Consider the following 12,358-nt stretch of genomic DNA (forward strand, 5'->3'; position numbering starts at 1 on the left):
GGAAAAATCTGTTCCACATATCTACAACCCTTTATTCTTCATATCTACCCTTTATTCCTCATATCAACCCTTTATTCTACCCTTTATTCCACATATCAACCCTTTATTCTACCCTTTATTCCTCATATCAACCCTTTATTCTACCCTTTATTCTACCCTTTATTCCACATATCAACCCTTTATTGAACCCTTTATTCCACATATCAACCCTTTATTCTACCCTTTATTCCTCATCTCAACCCATTATTCCACATATCTACAACCCTTTCTGTCAATAAATATTTTTTTAGGTTATGTCTGAATCTATCCCCTTTCACTCTCATCTTTTGACCCCTCATTTCAGATCCTCCTTCTCTGTATTTATACCTAGGAGGCATTCAGCTCTCTCATATCTGCCTTTTCCCACCTGTCCTTCTGGGAACATACAGTATGTTTAGATCTGTTAATCTGTCCCCATTCAAATGCAAGACCATCAACCGTTTCAGTAGTGCTCCCTCAAATGACTTCATCCTGTTTATATTTTTTAAAGGTTTGGGGGTCCAGAATTCTATATAGTACTCTAAGGCCCCCTTTTACCAAGCTGCGTTAGGGTTTTATATTGCCGGCCGCTGCGGTTAAAGCTCCAAAGGTCATAGGAATTCTATGAGCATTGGAGCTTTTACTGCAGCAGCCGGTGATAAAAAAAATACCCTTACATAGCTTGATAAAATGAGACCTAAATAAGGTCTCACCAGAGATGTAGACAGAGGCACTATCACTTCCCTTTTCCTGCTAGCCATTCCTTTTCTCTGTGCGCCCCTCCGGCTTTTTCTTATTGCCTTTTCTACATATTTGGCCACGTAGGCCTGGATTCTATAAATAGCACCATTGCCGGCGGCCACCTTAAAAGTGACCTCTAATCACGTGTCAATCACACAATAACGCCATTTATAGACTCACACCTCTGGGAAAAGGTAAGCACTGGAAATGTAGGCCAGGGTTTTCAAGGCCTACCTTTGACATGATTTGCACCTAAGCTGTAGGCATCATAAAGTGCCTCCATAGGCGTGATTCTGCCACCATTTTTTGGTGCCAATAGGCACCTTGAAATTTTTTTTAAAGCTCTTTTAAATGGCATTTTGCATTCATCTTAAGTGCCGCTGGGGCAATTAAGTTAAGGCACCATTTTTAGAATATGGGTCTTTAACGTCACCAGATGCGATCACCACCAAGTTCCACTCTCCTTTTGTGCACAGAACTTTGTTTCTTATACAGCACCACTTTCTTGGGTGTTTACAGCCCGGGTACAAGACATCTCAAAAGAGAAAATACAAGCGAATGTACTGGAAAGAAAAAAAAAAAAATTAAAAATGCAGAATTATGCAGCAAACAAAAACTGACAGTTTTGAGATACAATACCTTACAGAGGTACTAACAGTGGTCTTACACTAATGCACTAATGCGAAAGCAGAAATATAATATTTTTCTAAGCAGCTGAAATGTATTTCCTGTAAGTTTTGGATCTGTGATATAGTACTGTACTTTCCTACAAAATTCAAGTGCCCTCTAGTGGCTTAAAAAGAATCCAAGGCATACCCTGCAAGTTGAAAGGAGGGGACAGAGCCGGAAAACCTGCCCAGAACCCGATTAAATATTTCTAGCGGAAGAGGCATAAGATTAAAGTAAAGACTGTGTGCATCCACTAAGGAGAGGGGATTTTGCAGGTAACATAGATCTCACATTGAAGTGGTCAGGAGACACAGATAATGTTCTGGGAATCAACTCTTAAAAGCAAATATATCCTGGGTCACCACACCTCACATTGTTTCTGCTGGTTGTTTAAACACAAAAAATTATGGGGATGATTCCATCAAACCCGTTCAGCAAATCTACCTTGACTATCATCAACCGGGCACCAGCAGGTGGCTCCCCAGGTTCGCTCTTTCCTAATTGTTAAAGCAGAAACAGGTTATTAAAAGAGTTCTCGCAGCCAAATGTAGCATTCTGTTAACTCGGGTGCAATAACAGCCATAGAAAATCTGAATAGCTGAAGGAATTCCAGCGATTAGATGTGCAGCTAAGAGAGGATAAAATATGTTAAACCAAAAAATAAAGGAATGCAAACTCTGCGCACAATCGACATGAAAACAACAGCAGAGATGACTAAACAGTCACATGAAACAATTTATTAAAACTTGTCAACTTCTTATTGACTTGACAGGGGCCTGTGTTTCAGCTAAAAAGGCTGCATCAGTTGTCTACAAAAATTTAAAAGGACAAAAGAAAGAACAGAAACCATATGTACATTTTGAATTTACCTCCTCTTTTACAAAGCCGTGTGGCAAAAGCCCAGAAGCCCTTTAAATCCCTATGGGCTTCGGGGCAGTTAATGCAGTAGAAATGTTTTTAAAAATCACTAGAAAAGTAAACAGTTTTGTAACTAGATAAGGGGGCCACTAAAAAGTTCTCAGCCCAACCAAGAAGAAAATGATGTGGATCCATGAAACTTACAAGTTATTCCACACTTTTCTTGACACTTTTCGTTTCATTTCATATAATTGAAACAAAAAGTGTCAAGAAAAGTGTGGAAGTTTCATAGCTCCACATCATTCTTTTCTTGGTTGAGCTGAGAACTTTTCAGCTCCCCTCATATATGTTTTTTGGTAACAAATAAAAAAATAAAGGCCATCTTTGGAGACAGAATGACAACATGATATGAAAGTAGTTTGAAAGATTTGGTTAAAAAAAAAACAAAAAAAAACAAATTAAATAAATATTTTTTTAAACAGTTATATTTCTCAACATAGTCTCCATTGAGGGCAGTACACGTGAGCCAAGAGAGTGTCCAGTTTTTCTATCCTGTCGGAAAAACATGGTTTAGTCCAGTATCTCACAAACTTTCCGGCTGGCGTTACACTAAATCCAGTGCCCCGGCTGGAAGGCACCCGGAAGTACACAGAGGCCAATCTGGCCACGACCCGCTTTGGTGGAGGGATCCGGGAGGTGTGGGAAGAGGAGGAGAGACGCCAGCCAGGAGGAGAGTCATCTGTGCCAGCAATCATCCAACGTGGATGGCTCTCCTCCTCGCCAGTGTGTCGTGGCACACCTGAAAACTCAGGAGGCACACTGGTGTACTGCGACATACAGTTTTAAATAAATATTTGTTTAACTTGTTGTTTTTTTTTTTAATGAACTTTTCAAACCATCCTCCTAAATTAGAAAATAGAGAGAGAGATTCAAAAAGTCAGGCAGAAAAGTCTAGTCATGTGAACATTGCTATTCCAGAAACCAAAATTACTGGACATATGGAGGGACATGACTTGATAGAAAAGAACCACCAGAATTGTTGTACGAGGGGCCACTGAAAAGTTCTCAGCTCAACCAATATACATTGAAAATTGATAACCAGTGGCACCTTCAGCATGAATGGAATAGCAAAGGCAAGGAGGAGATTGTGGACTGTTTAACACAGTATGACCAAAAGAATTTTAAAGTGCAGGTCAGGTTTGAAGAATAAAGCTCCAGTTATCCCAAGCTTTGCCCCAGAAATATATAACAGGTGAAACGCCTTTATCTTGTATATCTGGTTCATGTTATCTCACCGTGGTCGTTTCACTGTAATTTACTTCAGCTAAAAAGGCTGCATCAGTTGTCTACAAAAATTTAAAAGGACAAAAGAAAGAACAGAAACCATATGTACATTTTGAATTTACCTCCTCTTTTACAAAGCCGTGTGGCAAAAGCCCCGAAGCCCTTTAAATCCCTATGGGCTTCGGGGCAGTTAATGCAGTAGAAATGTTTTTAAAAATCACTAGAAAAGTAAACAGTTTTGTAACTAGATAATAAGGGGGCCACTGAAAAGTTCTCAGCCCAACCACGAAGAAAATGATGTGGAGCCATATAATTGAAACTAAAAGTGTCAAGAATAGTATGGAAGTTTCATGGCTCCACATCATTCTCTGCTTGGTTGGGCTGAGAACTTTTCAGCGGCCTCTTATAAGGTATAAATGAACATACAGGTAAGGGTGAGCTGCTCTAGTTTGGTTCTGGAATTTGGACAAACTTTTATTAACCAGGTAGACTTGGGGAAGCCACTGCTTTATCCTTAGGAATGAACAAGAAATGAATTTATTCTTTGAGACCATCAAGTATTACTAGTAACCTAGATGGAGAAAGAATGCTGAGCTAGCAAGGATATAGTAGACCACAGAAACCAAACAGAAGAGTAGTACACAATGTATTGAAGTGTGAAATCTTAAACAATGCCCAATGTGACTATGTTTCATCTATAAGGCTGCATTAGGGGCAGATAACTTGAGGGAATATTTGAAATGCACTTCCCTCTACAGAGCTAACAATGAAAATGGCAAATAACTGCAGCAGTTCTCCTCCAGTAAAACTCTCAGCTAGTTGCCATTTTCACAGTTAGCCTAGAGAGGAAGTACATTTCAAATTTTCCCTCTAGTTATCTGCCCATGATGCCTTATAGGTGAAATATGGTCATGTCAGGTGGTGGTGTTTAAGATTTCCAGTTCAATATTTTTATTAAGCTTTATGAAAAGATACAGTCCAAAAATGCATTCAGATACATGTACGACACCGGGATCTCGAAACTAATAACACTTAGTGTAACACAGCAGTAACTACAATCAATTGTAATTGGGTTTGAAACCTTCTAAGAGATCCAAAGTACTTGGACTGTTTATAAGAAAACAGAAAGAAAGAAAGAAGGAGAGAAAAGATAAAAGAAAGAGAAGGAGAGAAAGAGAAAGAGAGAAGGACAGGAGTGTCTATGAAACAGATCTAACATAGGAGTCTAAGAATTTCCAAGGTGAGTTGCATAGTGTCATGTTCATGGATAGTCGAGCAATATTTTTCTTCTCATAAGCATATGATTCAAATTTATGATACATGCACAAAGATTTCCACCAAAAAGTATAATCCAATGATGAAGAGGATTTTTAATTTTTAATTTTTAAGAATGATGTTTAAGATTTCATGCTTCAATAAATTGTGTATTACTCTTCTATTTGGTTTATGTGATCTGCTCTGTATCTATGCCTTCATTTTAGTTGGTAAACACTTCATCTTAGAGTAGACAAGTTTCAAGTTTATTAGGATTTTATATACCGCCTATCAAGGTTATCTAAGCGGTTTTACAATCGGGTACTCAAGCATTTTCCCTGTCTGTCCCGGTGGGCTCACAATCTATCTAACGTACCTGGGGCTATGGAGGATTAAGTGACTTGCCCGGGGTCACAAGGAGCAGCGCGGGGTTTGAACCCACCACCCCAGACCTTAGCACAATTTCCTTCTATTTAGTGATTTATTCCGTTTGATATACTGCACAAGCCCTTGGTTAGGCATCTAAGCAATTTACAGGTGTTTAAAAAGTATAAGCATGCAAGTCTTTAGCCTGAGCCCTTATATCCAAATGAAAATATCTTTAGTATATGGAAGTCTAATTAAGACCCAAAATAATATACAACAAATAAAAAACAAGCAGTCTTATTATTACTCTCTCTGATGTGGGGGATTTTATTTTAATATATTTTGCATATTACTACATGCAAGCTCGTCTACATAAAACTTAAGTGATATCCTCCTTCGAAATCTGACGAAAAAGTTTTCATTTTTTTCTTTTCCAAGAAACCCCCCCCCCCCCCAATACCTTAATTCCCGTCTAACATTGTACTACTATAGTTTAGGATTGCTTACACAGATAAGGAATATAATAACAGAATAGAAATAAAGGCAAGTAATGCTCTCTCAGCTCTTGCCCTCTTAACTAAACCGATTCCATACCATCTTGGTAATGTAATATCCCTTTAATGCACCTGTCTGTCTTCCCCTGCCGATATGCTATTCCTACCATTCTGCTACAGTAATTCCTGCACCTTCTGCTATCCCTGCCCCGCTGATTAGCAGAGAGGCGCCAGGCGTGTGCCTCCCGTTTTCTCAGGAAGGTGGCACCATGATCAGAAATACAAACGCAGCAATCTAAGCAGAGCCAAAGAAGGCGTGGCAGAACGAGCCGACCGCACGCAGTATGGGGCCTCTCTCTGATAGGGGCGTGGCTTTTCCCGGATCTAGGCTCGAGCTCTGACGACTTTCCCAAGCCGAACAGACACGACGGCACGTGCTCCCAGGTGACTGAGCGTAGGCTGCGAGGGAGCGCGCGCGCGCGCGCGACTCCGGGCGTCCGGACAGGCACGCGCATGAACGCTGCCATTGATTGACAGCTCGGGATCCTGCCAGCCAATGAGCACCGGCTTCTGGTTTGATGCGCCGAGAGACGCAGGCTTATTGGCTGCCCTCGTGGCTCGCGGAAGGACCTCGCGTGCCGGCACAGCTGCACTGGTTCGGGACGTCATCTGGAAACAGCTGGAGGGAGAATTCTGCCTTCGGCAGACAGACTGCTGGCAAAGGCTCTCTTTCCTTTAAAAACTGTTCTTTCTTCTTGTTACCCTCTGAAGATAGTTTTTGGGTTTGGGTTTGTTTTGTTTTTTTAACTTAATAACCTTTTATAAAATAATTCCGCAACTCAGAACAAGCGTTTGTGTGATGTTTATGTATTTATAGGGCATGTTTGTGGAATGCATAATGAAAAAAAATACAGTTGTGTTATGGTTATTTTTCAAATTGAATGAGTGAAACAGCCATTCCATGAAAGAAACCTGTACATATTTACTGAAATTGGATTTAATTAATAGCTATAAAATGAATCTGAGTTGTTAAAGTTTAGTTTAGAAATTTATCTATTTGTATTTCTGTGTACTGATATAATTATTTATTGTTAATAAAATATTTATGCTTAACGGCAGTTTTTAAGATTTTAATAAATATATTGATCTCATGAATAACTCACAAGCTTGTCAAATAAAAAGTATAATTTACAACTTATTTGTTTACTCTTATTTCCACAGCAGCTTAATTACAAATATACCAGAACAATAAATATAGTTAAACAAGCTTTTTTTTTTCCAGTGCAAGTATTTTTTTTAATTAATTGTAAGAAAAAAAGAACAGCAAATAATAACATTTTTAAAACAATATTTTAAAATATAGTGCGGTGGGTTAGTAAGGACTGAAAAGAATCTTCCCTTGCAAACATTTTTCTGAACTTTCCTGGAGGTTGTCTAATTTTGATAAGAATTTGGATAAATTATCTAGATGCATAGATGCCAGCTCTGTGAGAATAATGGGTTCTTGGGCACCCCTGAAACTGCATAAATTATTTCACTGTACCTAGACAGAAACATAACAACAAAGAAAATGATGGCAGATAAAGAGGACCATCCAATACAGTACTATTCTATTCCTGACTCTCCATTAGAGATACTGCTTGTGCCCTGCTTTCTTGATGTGGGATGTCTTTTTCCACACAATCACCTTTTTCCTTGTTATTTCTGGTCTATCCCCTTTCACCATCATCCTAAACCCCCTCATTTCAGAGCTTCCTGTCAATCGAAAGAGACTTGCCTCCTGTGCATTTATGCCAGGGAGATACTTAAAATGCCGCCTTTCTTCCAAAGTGTACGTATTAAGATCTTTAAGTATATGAAAAGATGTCTCCTGGTTGTGATTTTGAGACCCTAATAGAGAATATGCCAGAATCCACGAAATAAGCATGCATTTTACATCTGCCAGAAGTGAACCCGTGTTAAAATGTAAGAAACCGTAGAGTGGCTGAGGAATGACTTCCTGCTGTGGCGGCGGCGGCACTGAAGCGGGGTTAATCTCAGCCCTATGGCGCTCACTTCTTGCTTTAAGGCACGGTCCTTGTTATCACTTTTCCCTCACTCGCCCCCGCCCGGCCTCGCTTGGAAACACAGCGCAGCCGCCGCTCCTGCAGCCTGGCAAGCCGCTGGAACCCGGCTTGGCTCTCGTGGTTGACTCCCGCGTAGGGACCGATTTGAGCCCAGCGCGTGACTGACAGCTCGCGGGGGTGTTGTCCAATCAGAGGCTCGGCTTGCGCCCTTGTGGGTGAGTCCTGGCGCCGATTGGCTGCTGCGAGTGTGGGAAAGAATGCAGAGAAGGTTTCACACGAGCTGGGAGCCGCTACGGGGCTATAAATAGGGAAAATCTGCACCCGAACGGGCCAGACGGAGAATTCCTGGTGTGAAAAGCGGAGGCGGCTGATGCGTCCGCTGCTTATTAGTACATCCAGCCGGCTGGGCTCTATTAGTCGAGTAGCAGCGCCAAAGGATACAGGAAACCTGCGTGCATGCAACGTCCAGTCAGAAGCAGCCAGCTTTCGATAGCATTTGGTTTAAATAGGAAAATGCCGGCTGATACGATGGAGAAACCCACCGCCTCTCCAATCGCTGGAGCGCCCGCTAGTGCTGCTCAGACTCCGGACAAACCTAAGAGTGCCAGTGAGCACAGGAAGGTAAATGCAGTCCACAAGCTGTGCATGTAGGAAAGGAAGTGTATACCAGGGTAGGGGATGGGTAAGGAGGATAGTAGGCATTTGTATCAGAAAAGATGTTCAATATGTTTGTGAGGCTCAGTAAGAACAGACGAGGGGGAGTGTTTCTCTGCTCAGATTCTGTTTGTGATTTTACTGAGAAGCTGTGCACTCATCAGCCTTTCTTGTTTCCCTTCTTTTTTTTTTTTAATTTTTATTCAGTCTTCCAAACCCATCATGGAAAAGCGTCGCCGAGCCCGGATCAATGAAAGCCTAGGACAGCTCAAGACTCTCATTCTAGATGCACTAAAGAAAGATGTAAGTTAGCCATATTCTTGGGGCTTTTTTTTTTTTTTTGCTGCTGGGGGGTCGTTTCCCAGGAGCTCTATCGCTCATGTCTTTTCTTCTCTCTGCAGAGCTCTAGACACTCCAAGCTGGAGAAGGCCGATATCTTGGAGATGACGGTGAAACATCTAAGAAACCTGCAGCGAGCACAGATGACAGGTGAGGCCATTCTCGGAGCATCTGGGCTGGGCTGGGTTAATGCGGGCAGCTAGATGCTTCAAGAGGTCTGGCCAGGGGGGTCGTAGGTGTACTGGTAGTTCTGCATACAGGGGTTTGTCGGTGCTAATTCGAGCCCTTTTGTGTCTGTTGGTGGGGAGGAAAAAATGGGATGGGTAGCAAGGGGTAAGTTAATACTTGGGGGTATAAGGCATATATTATCTTGTTCTGATTTACATTATTTTAGATGAGATTGAAATGGGTCACAATTTTATGGAAGAGGTTGGATTAATAACTCATGAGAAGGGGGGTTGTTGGTTTTTAGCTCCCTGTAATTCTGCTACAGATTCTCCTAGTGACTTTGGATTGCCTGATTTTTTTTAAAAAATCTGCTTTTTCTTCCTCAGCGGCCTTAAGCGCGGACCCGACTGTCATCGGCAAGTACCGGGCAGGCTTTAACGAATGCATGAACGAGGTGACCCGTTTCCTGTCCACCTGTGAGGGGGTCAACACTGAGGTCCGGACCCGCCTGCTCAGCCACCTGGCTGCCTGCCTGGGCCAAATAGTAGCTATGAACTACCCGCAGGCCCCGGCTTCTCAACCGGTGCATGTACAGCTCCCACCCGCTGCCAGCTCCGCCGTGGGGCCCATAGGCTGCAAACTGAATCCTGCCGACTCCGGGCCCCCTAAGGTCTATGGGGGCTTCCAGTTAGTACCAGCCACTGACGGACAGTTCGCCTTCCTCATCCCCAACCCTGCTTTCACCTCCTCGGGCACTGGCCCTGTGATCCCTTTGTACGCCAACGCCAACGTACCCGGGAGTCCGGGAACCATGTCCCCCGTGCAAGGCCTGACTTCATTCTGCCCCAAGTTACCAGCAGTGAGCCCCTTGGGGGGCAACATGGGCTCCGAGGCCGGGGACTCAGTCTGGAGGCCATGGTGAGCGGCAGCGCCAAGGACTGGCATAGACCCATTCTGGTTCCGTTCTATGGGACCCACCCTTTCACTCGAACTTGTTGTTTTTGTAAGATAAATATTTATTTCCAGATGTTTTGCGACAGCACATTGTATTTTTTACGGTGAAAATACATTTCTATTAAAATTCTTTCTCTTTGTTTTTCTCAAAGTTGAAATAGTTTTGTACGCCGTGGTTCAGAGATAATGTATATGCCAAAGCTCTTGTGTTGGTTTGTGTTCAGAAACTTCCCAAAAATGAAGGCGTTTGAAAGAAAATAAACTCATTTTAAAAAGCCAATTTGTGCTTTTTTGGGGGAGGGAGGGAGTTGGGAAAGGTGGTGAAAAAATAAAGTTAGAAACCTGAGTTATAAATTATAAATATACACTAAGCTGGTGCTCTTGCTTTTTTTTTTTTTTTTTTCAGTTTTCCCGTAAAATAGAAAGAGCTTGAACACTCTCAGATCCTTACCACTAAATATTCAAAGACAGTGCTTAATGGCAAATCACAGTGGTTTCCAAAAAGCCCTTAACTGACTATGAAAATTAGAAATTCCTAGTTAAAAATAAATCCAGGGAGCATCCTTACCCATCCTATGCTAGAGTTTTATTGCAACAGTTCACCCATAAAGATCTCCCTCCTTCACAGCAGAAACAAAGGGCAACATTTAGCCTGTCTTGCCTGGAAAAAGGCGGGAGAGTGGAGCTCTTTTGTGGGAGAAGGTAATTAAAAGGTATGAAAGGTCTCATCTGGTATGCAGCGGGCTCTTTGGGGAGTGGGGGGGGGGGGGAGGCTATTGAGATGCCTGGGAACGCAGATCTGAGGGTTAATGTGTCCGTCACTGACGGAGCCAGATAGACTCTGATACTCAATGCTCTTGTAAATTCAATTGCCTGCCTTCACAAAAGCCAGCTCATAAAAGGGAAGAATTCTGTTTTTCAGCCTTGGATTGAGGAAAAGACAATTTTGCCACCCATTATGACTCACTCCTGATACTTGAATCCTGGCCAAGTGTGAACATTACACGAAGGCTTCACAATGCCTGGGTTGAGAATGGAAGTCCTCAGGCTTTTCTTCAATTAATAAATTGTACACAGTGTAGCCAAGGACACTAAGGAATGAGGAAACTGAAGGCCTGACCTGCTGCTGCTTCTTAAGACATAGGATGGAAACAAACAAACAAACAAAAAAAAAAAAACCAACAACACAACAAAAACGGGATCCTCCGGGTGGAGGAGGACAATCCACCCTGCTTTGGAGCTCAGCTTCTAAAGAGGGAGTTCATTTAAAAGCCAATAATAGCACATAAGGGTGTCTAAAACATATTAATCAATCCAGGTATAATACCCCTCCCCCCATACCATAACTAGATCATCTTTGTTGGCATTATTTAGCCAATGCAAGTCCCTTACAAAAAAATAATTTTATGCATTTCACTAAGGGCTCCTTTTACAAAGGTGCGCTAAGGCCTTAATGCGTGGAATAGCGCGCACAAAATTGCCCCCCCCACGCTAGCCGCTACCACCTCCTTTTGAGCAGGCGGTAGATTTTCAGCTAGCACGCAGTAATCCAGTGCGTGCGATAAAACCGCTAGCGCGCCTTCGTAAAAGGAGCCCTAAGTAGTGATTTCAGCACTCTACTTAAAGGAAAAAAAACCAACAACCCCAAACCATTTTGAAACACGATGGCCCTAGCTTGATCTACAAAAAGTCATTTGACATTTTAACTTTATAACTTAAGAGTTTGTTGTTTTTTTAAAATGTGGTAAAATATAAGATGTGCTGCCCAGGGTAGCAGACGTACTGGTATGTGGATCTCTGGGCCGCTGTTTGCATAAACCTAGCTAAAAGATAATGCACAGTTTAACCCGGAATTCCTTCATTTCCAGCTGTTCCTGGCATCATTTGTTCATTGGGCAAAGTAAAGTTTAATAAAAGGATCCTAAGAAATGCTGCAACAACAGAACGATGTGTTTAGCTGAATACAGTCATTTGATTTCAAAGCGCTGCCTCAGCCTTTAAAGAGGCTGAGATCAATGTAATAAAAGAGTATAGGAAGAAGTAAATAAGGGAACTAATAAGGTGTTAATAACCTTATCCCACCTTTTGTGCTTTGTCAGTGGGTTGCCCTTCATGCCTTCTACAGCCACCATCTGGGGGCTTTCAAGTGTTCTGCAGCTATTAATGGTATTAAGAAAAAGAACAGATAAACACCGAAAGTAAAGCAGTTGGAAGCATATGGCCCTTAGTTTCAGTTTAGCCATATAGCACTTTGGATTCTCATCTGATCTTGAGACAAAAAAGTTTGGAGTGTATGTGATTTTTTTTTTATTGGGGATTGCGGCCCACGATAACTCCCCTACTTTTACCTATATAAGAAAACCACATTTGACTTTACATTTCAGGAAATTGAGTCCAACTCCCTATTCCTGCTAAGCAATTTTGTCATATCAAATCTATGACCTTTACCCCCCCCCCCTTTACTGCCCCAAAGGAGATAGGGAGGGAGAGATA

General features: G+C 42.0%; 1 protein-coding gene across 1 annotated transcript; it reads left to right on the forward strand.

The window, feature by feature from the left end:
• Positions 1-8,065: 8,065 nt before the first annotated feature.
• On the forward strand, positions 8,066-10,016 carry HES4 (hes family bHLH transcription factor 4). The gene is made up of 4 exons (XM_033921270.1): positions 8,066-8,371; positions 8,612-8,707; positions 8,806-8,893; positions 9,298-10,016. The coding sequence occupies exons 1-4, from the start codon at positions 8,207-8,209 to the stop codon at positions 9,831-9,833; spliced, it is 885 nt and encodes a 294-aa protein (XP_033777161.1). The 5' UTR covers positions 8,066-8,206; the 3' UTR covers positions 9,834-10,016.
• The last annotated feature ends 2,342 nt before the right edge of the window (positions 10,017-12,358 follow it).

Source organism: Geotrypetes seraphini, chromosome 15 (genome assembly GCF_902459505.1).
Source record: "Geotrypetes seraphini chromosome 15, aGeoSer1.1, whole genome shotgun sequence".
Classification (NCBI taxonomy): Eukaryota; Metazoa; Chordata; class Amphibia; order Gymnophiona; family Dermophiidae; genus Geotrypetes; species Geotrypetes seraphini.

What these genes read in the sequence shown, in the direction of transcription:
- HES4 (XM_033921270.1), top strand. Translation starts at nt 8,207, where the DNA reads ATGCAACGTCCAGTCAGAAGCAGCCAGCTTTCGATAGCATTTGGTTTA. An exon ending in TAGATGCACTAAAGAAAGAT is followed by an intron (nt 8,708 to 8,805) that starts GTAAGTTAGCCA and finishes TTCTCTCTGCAG; the next exon opens with AGCTCTAGACACTCCAAGCT. An exon ending in GCAGCGAGCACAGATGACAG is followed by an intron (nt 8,894 to 9,297) that starts GTGAGGCCATTC and finishes TTTCTTCCTCAG; the next exon opens with CGGCCTTAAGCGCGGACCCG.